This window comes from Calypte anna, chromosome 1 (genome assembly GCF_003957555.1).
Source record: "Calypte anna isolate BGI_N300 chromosome 1, bCalAnn1_v1.p, whole genome shotgun sequence".
NCBI lineage: Eukaryota > Metazoa > Chordata > Aves > Apodiformes > Trochilidae > Calypte > Calypte anna.
In genome coordinates, this window is record NC_044244.1 from 169156470 (window position 1) to 169168200 (window position 11731).

An 11731-nucleotide genomic window follows, 5' to 3' on the forward strand; every position below is an offset into this window, starting at 1 on the left:
CTCTTTGCACAGCTAATTAACACAGATCACATGCCAAAAACCAGGTCTGAAGCATTAGGGATCCTGCCATAGGTGAAAATAATCATGAAGCCCTTAACTGAGTAAAACCAGGGAAAGTTTGCTCTACTGGCAGAGGTCTCATAAGGACAATGAAAGATTTGTCCAAGTGGATCTTTTGCTCCACGTGAGTTTTTCCACGTTATTTGCTCCACTCTGTGTTCATCAGGAAAGTGTTTACCCTTGTGCCATGGTGCAATGTCTTGGCAGATGGATGTTGAACAGTCTGTCCCCTTTAGAATTTATTTCGTATTGCCTGTAATTATCAATAAGGGTGCTTATCCCAAAGGCTATTTTGAAGTGTGTCTTACTTTCTTTTGCCATCTTTCATCTGCCACAGTGACCCCCTCTCCAACCCAGACAGATTTCATTAGCTGGTAATAATCCTGGGATTTGGACTGCTGTGAGGATTTGGATTTCTGATGAGTTTAAATTACCAGATACTTGTGTAACTGATACAGCCCCATACTTTTTCACTGATGTCAGTCTACTCTGCTGATTCTTGGATTCCTGAGTTTGTCTCCCATGTCTGTCTATCTGCCTTCATTCTTTTCAGATGTATCTTTCAGATATGACTTTGGCTTGATTGTTGTTGATACAAAAGTTCAGTGATTGCTCTTGAGATCCCTACACTGCTGTACCCTCCTTGCACACCAAAACACCAAACCTGTTTTTATACAGGCTTGCTGGGGCTAAATGATTGGACATCTGGGCATCATGTTGTCCAAACCCTGCTCAAAGGACAGCTGACTGCAAAGATAGGTGAGGTTACTCAGGGTCCTATCAGGTTTTTTAAATCTCCAAGGATGCAGACAGCAAAGCCTCGCTGCGCAGCCTGTGTTAGTGTCTCACCACTCCTATGAGACGCACTTTTTGCCCTGTATCTAGTACAAAAATACTCTTGTTTCAGCTTATGTTTAGTCCTTGTTGACTCTTCCATCTGTGAACTCTGGCTCTGTTTTGTCTGTACAGTCCCATTAATTAACTGCAGACAGCAATTCACTTTTCTGCAAGCTGAGCAAGTGCAGCCCTCAGCCTCTCCTCCTCCATCCTGTGCCCCAGCCTCCTGACCACCTTGGTGCTCCTCACTGTGCTGCTCCTCTCTCTCAATACTTTTCCTGTGGTAGGAAGCCTGAAATTCTTTCTCGTTAATTAGTCCAAAAAGATATTCCCTGCTTTTTGCTTGAGGAGAAGTTCCTTCTAGTAGAGATAAATCAAAAGCTTTCACCCTGCAGTTATGTTACCAGAGCTTTTTTTGCTATGTCTGAGATCTCCCTCAAAGCTTGCTTTTGAGAAGTGGAAAGAAGTCTGTCTCACCTGAACCTGCATAAAAATACTTGGTGTTGCTGTGCTCAGACTTTCTGGATTTATCTTAAGGGGACAATTATCCTGATTGGCTTCTTCTCGTTTTCTTTTTTCTTTTTTTCATAGGCATCAGTTGTGCTCATCTTACTTCCACTAGAGAGCCTGAAGGTGACCTTAACTTTTCCCTTACCCCAGCTGCCCTACGTAAACCTTGCGTGGTGGTTATTTACTCCATTTTCACACTTATTACTTTGCTTATTTTCCACATGGCGGTCCCGAAGAGTGGAAAAACATTTTCATTCTCTGCTGATGTGGTTTTCTGCTCCACAGCAGCCACCTCCTCACTCTCTATAGTGTTTGTTTTCTGCACAAGGAGACATTACTGATTTCGGGTTTTTTTCTGTTTCATTTATGCTCCATTTCTCTGTTTCTATTTCAGCTGGCACTTGACATGAGACAGTGTGTGATCTTGTGTTTAAGGTATTTACAAAGAGCTGTGTTTCCTCTCCGCTACCTATTTCCCAGGGGTTGATGGACAATTGGCCAGACACTCTGGAGCTTAATATTTCCATGTAAAATACTGGTAGCATCACTAAAGCTTTGCAAAGGTTTTTTTTTACTGGGGAGGCCAATCTGAAAGGAAAAGGGATTTCAGTTTGGATCAGCTGAGATTATTAAATTGCTCTAGAAGAAAACACCTGAACATAAAGCACTATACTGATTAATTCCTTTCCAAAAATGGTTTTAAACATTTCTACCTTTAAAAATAAAGTACACCAAAATAGACACACAAAGTACTTGGAGGTCTCTGTTGTTCTCGCCCAGTGACGCTTTCATGTTGTTGCTGAGACTAAAGGGGAGAGCTAAAGATAAATCCATTAATGTTATATAAGATGTTCCAAAATGCCTCTAAATAAATAAAAAAGTGCTTCAAATTGTACACTGTGTATGTGTCAGGCAATTCATCAGCAGTGCCAGGATGCTCTTCCCTCTTTGGAGGAAAACGCTGTGGGAGGGCCAAAGAGGAGTGCTGCAGGTGGCTATTAGCAGCAGGTCACCCAGAGCAATATTCAGGAGATCTCCATGCACTGCTGAAATTTTGCCATTCAGCACAGCCCTCAATAATCCCTAAGGAAATAAGCTTTGTGGGAGGTTGTGAAAACCAGCTGAGGCCACTATCCTGACAGATGTTTGCTCCTGTAGCATGGAAGCAGCAGGGATGTGTGCCTGCTTTGTTAGAGCACACACCAGATCACCAGCTTCAATCCCTGCCAAAAAGTGGATTTGTGCTGCCACAGAGAGAAGATATTCTCTTTTGCCAGTGCTGGTGAATGGATCATGACTGTGGCTGGGGCACAACAGGCAGAGGGATATCAAGGTCCTGGAGCAGGCCCAAAGGAGGGCAACCAGGCTGGTGAAGGGACTCGAGCACAGACCCTATGAGGAGAGGCTGAGGGAGCTGGGGCTGTTCAGCCTGGAGAAGAGGAGGCTCAGGGGAGACCTCATCACTCTCTACAACTCCCTGAAAGGAGGTTGGAGCCGGGGGGGGGTTGGTCTCTTTTCCCAGACAACTCTCAGCAAGACAAGAGGACACGGTCTTAAGTTGCACCTGGGGAGGTTTAGGTTGGATATTAGAAAGAATTTCTTTATGGAGAGGGTGACCAGGCACTGGAATGGGCTGCCCAGGGAAGTAGTGGATTCTCCATCCCTGGAGATATTTAAAAAGAGACTGGATGTGGCACTCAGTGCCATGGTCTGGTAACTGCAGCGGTAGTGGATCAAGGGTTGGACTTGATGATCTCAGAGGTCCCTTCCAACCCAGCCAATTCTATGATTCTATGATTCTATGATCCAGCCCAGGCTGCCTTCTTGGTCCTGTGCCTGATGGCTGTAAGGTTTTGCACGCAGGTAAAAGGCACTTGGATTCCTTGACAGCTGCCTCAGCAAGTGCTGACAGTGATGTTTCATTGCTTTTTGTAGCTCTCCTCCTCTTGCTGATGACTTTTTTTTTTTTTTTTTTTTTTGATGACTAGTTTAAAGGGGGACTTCACTTGTCAATAAGTAAATTAGAGGCACGTAAACTGAGGACTGAATGACTGTGTTTCCTTTTGAAGGAGCTCAGAGGAAAATAAAAGATCCAAAGTTGCGGTGAAATTAGTGATGCCTTCCTTTCAGTGGGAGTTAAAAGAAAGGCCAAAATTAGGTTGCTGAATGACAAATGAGGAGAATATTTCGCTTTAAGACTTTAGTATTGCAGGGAATGGGGAGAATGAGGAGGAACAATGGTGCAGAAGAAAATATGTTTAATGAAAAATGAAGCATGCTGTGGAAAGAAAGAAAAATAATGCAGTCCAATAAAGTGTTTAATGTCTCAACATCTGTGGGTTTTGTTTCCAAAAAACAGCACATATATGGAGAGATGGGTTGGGAAGCTTTTTTCAACCAACACCAAGTGGAGATCTCAGGCCCATGCTCTCCTTAGTTTCATCAGAAGCTGATCGTGGCTGCTTGCATTTACTGCCTTAAAGCCACTGTTGCCAAAAGTGGGCCCAGGATATTACTTAATATTGTTTGGCTTGACAAAATAATTCCCCTGCTTTCAGCAGTGTGTGCACCTCCTGGCAACCACCCCTGGCAGCTCCAAGGAGAAGAGTGGCTCTGCACTGTTCTGGGACACATCATGCCATGCCATGTGCAACAGCACCTATAGCACCCAGGGTTGTTGAGGGTAGCTCCTCACCATCATCACTCCCATGGTCATTGCTCCCATCGTGCTGGGGAAGCAGCAGATCTTGTCACCCCAGCACCCTGTATGTGTCTCCCATACTCCTTGCCACCTTGCTCCATCCCTGGTAAAGCTGGGTAAAGACTAAATCCATTGCATTCCCCCCCATGAAATTATTGCAGGATTAAAAGTTTTTTCCATCTTCTGCACCAGGCTTAGAGATGCCTTTGTGATGGGAAGGCTTCGGGGGTGTTGAGGAGGGTGCTGGGGGGGGGAGAAATGACACAAAATCTCAGCTCTGAGCCAGGCAGGACAAGCATAATGGTCATTCTATGGCATAGGAAGCCCTGGGGATACAGGGTGCAGCTGCAGCAGCTGCTTCCCTTCCCTTGTTTTATGGGAGCTCTTGGGATTTGCTGTACTTCCTTCAAACTAATTTTTGTTTGGATCACTTAGGAAAGTCAGATTGTTTCTGAGAAAAGTTTCTAAGTGCCCCCCAGCTAAGTGTGCTGAGAGGTCTTTGGCACCGGGAGAGCAGCTTAATGATTAAACAAGAATTTATACTGTCTGTAAGTTGTGACTTTAAGGCAGAATTCACTGTGCTTGGGAACCTGGCTTGGGACTTATTAACATCTGAGCTTGCAGACTCAGTTTGGCTCCTCTACTGAGGCAACCAGTAAAGTGTGCTAATTAATTCTAGTTGTGAGAATGTCTGGGGGTGGCTTGTGTCTGCTGGGAAGCAGTCTGAGACCTCACCACTCATTTCATGTAACAAGGTTTATACTAAACCATGTCTCTTTCCTCCCCCCCTCCCGTGTGCTAGCCAGAGAAATTGCTGTGGGACAGGATTTCTCCAGAGGGAGGTATCCAGGCTGTTATCTCTATTCCAAAGGGCTGCACTGGGAAATTCTTGGTAGACTGAGCTGTATCAGAGTAGGTGGATTAAATGGCTTATGTGGTGGTGTCTGATGACTTCTTCTCACCCTGCTGTCAAACGTCCTGTTGAGAGGAGAGGCATTTTTGCAGTATTACAATAATGACACCGTCTCCCATGGATAACAGCTGACTTGAAATGTTCTGCAATCAGGTCAGGTTTATTATTGAAATTCACCCTCACAGTCAAACATGGGGAGGAAAGGGCTCAGTTCTTTCCCACTCTATCCCATCTCTGGAGCTGCAGCATAACAGGTAACACCAGTTAACAGTGGTAATTAATTTTCCACAGCAGGTTTGGAGTGGAAGATGGGGAAGAAGAAGCTGGAGCATATTAACAACAGAAACTTGTGAGACAGAGGCTTTTCCCCTCCTGCTCCCTCCTCTGAGCAGATGCAGTAATTCTTATTCTGGGAGACCTCACTGAAGCTGGAAGCTGCTCTGATGTGCAGCACACTTGGGGCAAAGCCTGTGCCACCCCCCTTGCCCACCCCGTGGTCTCACAGAGTGTGTCTGTGTGTGGGTCTGTGCCCTCAATGTTAATGGGGTATGGGAGAGGGCATGTCCTGGGACCAGGCAGCAGCATCCATGGAGGGACAGCGCCCAGAGAGAGCTGTGGGAGTGTGCTCTGCCTCCCTTCTGCAGAGCATCCTTATGGTCATGGATTAGGAACAGAGGGGTTCTGGGGTGTTCATGGCCAACTTTGTTTCCAGTTTTTCCCTTTGAGTCCCCCTAAAACAGAGGCAGGGCTGAAGGAGGGGTGGCAAAGCCATGCTGCCTGCTGCATCACAGAATCACAGAACTGGATGGGTTGGAAGGGACCTTAAAGATTCTCTAGTTCCAACCCTCCTGCCATGGACAGGGACACCTCCCACCAGACCAGGCTGCTCAAAGCCCCATCCAGCCTGGGAGGAGCTGCTGCAACTTCTGCAGGCAATGTGTGCCAATGTCTCACCACCTTCACACTACAGAATTTCTTCCTAATACCTAACCTAAATGTCCCATCTTCTAGTTTAAAGCCATTTCCCCTTGATCCTACCTGCCCTTATAAAAAGGACTACCTGTCCTTCCCCAGCTTTCTTGTAGGCTCCTGTCAAGTACTGAAAGGCCACTATTAGGTGTTCCCAGATTTGAAATTCTGTGGTGCCCAGTGCTAGGACAGGACCCAGGAGCAGGAGGGGAGGTTTCCAGCCCCTCTCTCTACAGCTGTCAGGATAATGCTTGACACTGAAGCCAGATGCTACTTGGGGTCCCCCAAATCACAACCCTACACTGGAGATTTGAGGGTGTCTGGGTTGAAACAGTGGCAGATGATGTCTGGGGTTTGCTAGCAGCAGGTTTCAGTGTCCCTCTCCTCCCTTCCACCAGAGAAATAATTAAATATCGTGGGGGTATAATGCACCGTAGCACTTTAATCCTGCTGAGGATAAAGTGGATTACAGTGCTATTTGGTTGGCCACTGCATGCAGAGCTAAACTATTATAACAGGATTCAAACCCCTTCTCTAACTCAGAGCAGATTTGCTTGTTGCTTTAAAAATAGCTAGAAGACAGCTTGGCCCCACAAACCATGCTTTGACCCTTTTTGAATGTAAGATTGCAATATCTATGCCTTCCTTTAATGTGCTTCTGTTTGTAAGTCAGTGAGTTCCTTGAAGTCTTACAGAGATGGAGAGGGGTAGCTTTTATAACAACATGGCAAGCACTTTTTAACTCTGCAGAAGAACATTTTTCACACTCAGTTAAAGAGTTAAATTTGCATTTAAAAGCTAATAACTCCTCGAGTGAAGAAGATCTTGTTTACTCAGCCAGGCACAGCATTTTGCAAGGCTTTGGTGCCTGGCTGGGCTGTGATTGCTGTACAGTTCCCTGCCATGTATGTCTGGATTTGAGGCAAGAACTGATGCTTGCTAAGGATTGAGGACACAGACACCCACCTTTCCCCAGGGTATAACTAGCAGCACTGATGGGAACTGCTGTTAACAGGAAGAAAATGCAGGAAAATTCACTGAGCTTCCCCTCTGCAGGGATCCTGCAAGCACATCCTTCTCATTTCTTCCATGCACACGGAGCACCTTAAAACTTTCTCCGTATGCTGAGGCATGCAGCCAGCAGCACAACTTTGGACTTGGTGATCTGAAAGGTTCTTTTCAACTTTAATGAATCTATTCTATGAATGGTGGTCCTGTAATTAATAGGGCTTTGGAGGGAGCAGCCACTCCACTGCCTGGCTGTGCTTCTCCAAGGGGAGACATCGGGGCTGCTGTAAGCTTGAAGGAAGAGAGGTTACAAGGTAAGGCATATAATATGATTGAGAACAAAGGTGACCTACAGAAGTGTGGTAAATATGTGGTTTTCTCTGCTTGGCAAGTGAATTTTGATCCCAGCATAGCACCACATTGTAAGGTGCTGCTGCTGTGCCTGTGAAAGCTTGTGGGAGGACAAAGAGCAGAAAACAGCAAGAAGGACAAAGAGGCTCCAAAACACCACCCCACCACCACCCCCATTCATACCTCTGCCAAACAGGCAAAACTGAGAGTGGTGGCTGCAAAATTGTCTTTCCTTGTTTAGAGCTGCCTGTGTCAGGCTGTCGTGCTCAGGGAAAATAGCAGTAGATCAATAGAGGTGTCTGCACTGACACTCTTATGGTTGTCTCCCATAAGATACACTGAATTGCTCATCAGCCTTCCCAGTTAATAAGCCTTTCAGTGGGAAGAAAGACAGGGGATTTTTTCTAAGCTGTGCTTCTCTGCCAACTTCTGGACGTCTCTTAAAGGAAGAGGTAACTGATGGGCTCTGGTCATGGCCAGAGGTCTGGGTTGGGATTGTAGTGACAACACACTGATATAAATTTACTGGAGGCCAGCCTTGGTCTAGCTATGGGCCTTTGACAGAAGAAGGTTGTGCAACCTTTTGCTGGAGGGTACCAGGGCTCCCCTGCCATTCCCTGAGTTCCTTACGTGATTCCAGATCTCTGATGCACATACATAATCACCAATTGTGTGGTTCCTCAGGGTGGGCTGAAAACCACCCCCTCCCTGGATGGAAGGGGTCAGAATGGAGGTCCTGCTGTGATTTTACTTTAATGAAACTATGCTTGGCACTGATTGAGGACCTGACCTATTTGAGGGCTGTCAACATGCACAATCACACCAGAATATGATGCCTGTCATTCATCATTTGCACCAGTCAGACAAAAACCCCCTTGACCAGGTGCTGGGGAGATACAAAATAAAATAATCCCTTCGCAAAGAGCTTACAATTTAGAAGTAAGCACTAACATTTAAACCTTGAAGTGAAGGGAGACAAATGGCATTGCTCCTAGCCCTAGTTTCCTAGCAGGCTTGTATTCATCGACCGCAAACCTTAATACAGTTTTCACTCCACTTGTCAATTGTTAAGATAGATTTGGGGGCTGTCAACTAAATGTTACAGTTGAAATGACCCAGCTGGAAATAATAGACTATGAAACATCAAAGTAGTCATAATACTGTAAACCATCACAGAGGAGTACATTCAGCCTTTTCATTTTTAATGGTCCCTCAGGTCTTGTTTGGTGTCCCGGACAGTTTGGGGGGGATTTCTTTGTCCCAGCTTCAGAAGTCTCTGTGGCAGACTGCTGGAGGAAGCAACCACAAGCTCCCTGTGCATCCCCAGGCACCCAGAGAAGCAGGTTCATCTGATATGTCTTTGATACCAGTTTCTGGACAAGGCTCCTTGCTGGCTGGAGGCACCCATCTCTCCACCACCAGGGATGAGCAGGGGGGATGAGGTGTCTCACCAGGAGACATCTGGGAGTGCTCCCAGGGCTTGCTAACACTGGTGGGTGGGTGCTGGTAGGGCCATGCTGGGTACAAAGGGGTCTGACCCATCCCTCTCTTCTGCCACAAAGCTGTGGCAGAGGGAGGAGCTCCTCCTTATAGAGCTGGTGGGAAAGCACAGTGAGCAACTTGAGAGAGGATCAGAGCTAAAGCCCACTGTATTTACCCAGCTGGATGTGAGCTGGGTGGCTCAGGAGCACCTTCAAAGCATAGTTCACTTTACAGTAAGTTTTTTTTTTACAGAGCAGGGAGGTTTCTTGGCAGCTTATCCCATATGGGAAGCACTTGCCATGGGGTGCAATCCTATCACAGGAACAATTCTCATCCAGGTCAAGACAATTCTCACTGGGGCTTCACTGACACATCATAGCATTTCCTAGAGGCTTCTGTTTGTTTCCAAGAGAGTTTTGCATCCAGTGCCTGCTTTCAGGAACTGCCATGACAGTACCAAGACACCTTGTCTCTCTGCTAGGTTTTGGGTCTGATCCGTGTGGAACTTGGCCATGGAGGATTTTAATACAGTACAATTTCCTCTGTGTTTAACAGTGAGGAACAGAAGTATCAGCTTGTGTTGGTATGCTGCGGCTCCTACAATAGCAGATCTGCAACTTTAGAGGACCTGAACTGATGAATTCAGGTCTAGTCCTACATACCAGTGAAGCAGGCTGTGATTACCCCTCTGTGTGCTTATGGGACCTCATCAGACAGTGCCATTGGCACTGAAATTGTATTGGGACCTTCAATAACCTTTTTTTCTGCTCAGGTTATTCTTTAAATGATTAAAATGATAGATTGAAGTAGCGGGAGACTTACATAAAAGGAGTCAAGCACAGAAGCATTCACTTACAAAATCTCTCCATGCACTTAGGAACACTGCTATTTCCTTTATCTATTCAAACGGGTAGATCCTTTCAGATAATAACAGTGCTGTGGGTTTTTTTCTTGGCGAAGGAGCTCGATGCTGAGAGAGGAGAGCCTGCACCTGAGCTGTCAGTCTCCTGGGACTGCCTGCCCCAGACGGCAGTGCTTGAGGGGATGAGAAAAGCCTTACAGGGAAATCCTCCCGGAGCTTGTGCCCCCATAAAAACAACCTCTCCATGCCTAAGCACAACCTGAAACTCGAAATATAACTCTGGGAAATCTACCTTTCTTTTAGGGGGGAAGGATGCCGTTCTGAAGAGGGGTTTACCCCACCAAAAGACACCCTGGGTGCCTGAGGTTGAGGAAAGATGCTCCCATATCCCAAGTTCCTCACAGGAACCCTAGCAGAGCCAAAGATAAGTTGTCCTGAATTAATTTAATTTCTGAGCTTGTGCCAGGCTAGCAGTGTGGCATCACAAGTTGGGTCCACAAGGACTTCCCGTAAAACAGGAGTCACTTTGTTAAAGTTGATCATTCACTATTCTAATATAGTAACTGAAGCCTTCCAGTGGCTTTCTCCTCCTGCTGGTCCTTCTCTACATGAAAACATTAGGGCTCTGGCATAGACGGAGCTGTTGACACTTCGTCAGTGAAAAACCAGAAGCGTGCGAGTAAGAAAAATGTTTTACGGGGACTATAAATAGTTTTGCATTAAGGCAAATATATTCTCCTGTCTAAAATAGATTCACCTTGCTAACAGCCTAAGGACACTTTCAGCACCGGAGAAATGCCTTCAGACTCCCTCAGGAGACAGAAACAGCCTTTTCCCCTCCCCCCAAAAGCAAACAAGACCAGCAGCAGTCAGGGACCCGTCTGATGCTGCTCCCTCTCTCCCCAGTCCCCGCTGCCGAGCAGCACCCGCCGCGCTCGGGTGTCAAGCTGGGAGACCGCCCAGCAACCTTCCACCAAAAAGAGATGTTAATTCTTCCAACTAACTTTTCCAGTCCTTTTTTTCCAAGCACTCGCAACATGCACGCCGATTTACACAGGCGAGAGGGGTGAAGAAACTTTGGGGAAGGGGAGAAGTGACTTTCCACCATCTCTCGGAGCAGAGGGCTGCTTCCCCTTCACTCCGGAGGGAATCGTGCAGCCAGACAAAGCAAACATCCTCTCTGCAAGGGCTGCAAGGTGTTAACAGCTCTCCCTCCTTACCGCCACAGCGTCATTTCATTCCCTGCGGAGAAACCGGCGGCGGTATCAGAAGAAACCCAAATCTTTTTTAACTCACCTTTAGGCTGTGCGTTGGGTTGACGACGCAGACAAGTTGCCCGGCAGCTGAGAAAACCCTCTTTGCCTTGTAGTGCTGAAACCGCAGGTGAATAAGATCTAACACAGCCCCAAAGCACTGGGTGAAGAAAAGCATCACAACTTTTGGCGTTTGCTGCTGCTGCTGCTGCTGCTTCTGCTTCTGCTGCTGCTGTTGCTGCTGCTGCTGCTGCTGCTGCTGTTGCTGCTGCTGCAGCGGGCTGTGGGCAGGGGAAGCAGCGAGGGAGCCCCTGAGTCCTTGAGCCCGGGGAGGGAGTGCAGTCGGCGAGAGCTCCGCTCCGGCAGGGCTTAGGATGCCTTCATATTCATCATCAAAATAAGACGGGAAGAGGCTTGCAGCAGCGGGGCGGCCAATGGAAAGGACAGAAATGTTATCCTTGAGGTCCGGAGACAGCCAATAACAAATGCCTCCCCTCCAGAAACTCCCTGATGAATTGAGCCTGGTGGAGAATGTATTATTGAGCATTACCATACATCAGCACATTGCATTTATCTTGTGATTACAGCCAGTCGTACGTAAGGCTGTGGAGATATGCAGGCAAAATTGATTGCTTAACGTCTCCATTTATTAATTGCCCTAATTTAACAAAATAGCACTCAGGCACCAAAGCTAAATGGAAGGTGCAGGGAAGAAGCCCACCGCTGAAACTGTTTGAAATTAGCTAAAATAGATTAAGTGGACTATGTTTTACTGAGGGAGAAAA

The 11731-nt window shown here is 46.7% G+C and overlaps 1 protein-coding gene across 1 annotated transcript in view; it reads right to left on the reverse strand.

The window, feature by feature from the left end:
• Positions 1-11124, reverse strand: part of SIAH3 (siah E3 ubiquitin protein ligase family member 3) — a 50262-nt gene extending 39138 nt beyond the window's left edge. The window contains exon 1 of the mRNA XM_008492775.2: positions 10990-11124. Coding sequence (XP_008490997.1) covers positions 10990-11124 — 135 coding nt within the window. The remainder of the gene's footprint in view (positions 1-10989) is intronic.
• Positions 11125-11731: the final 607 nt, after the last annotated feature.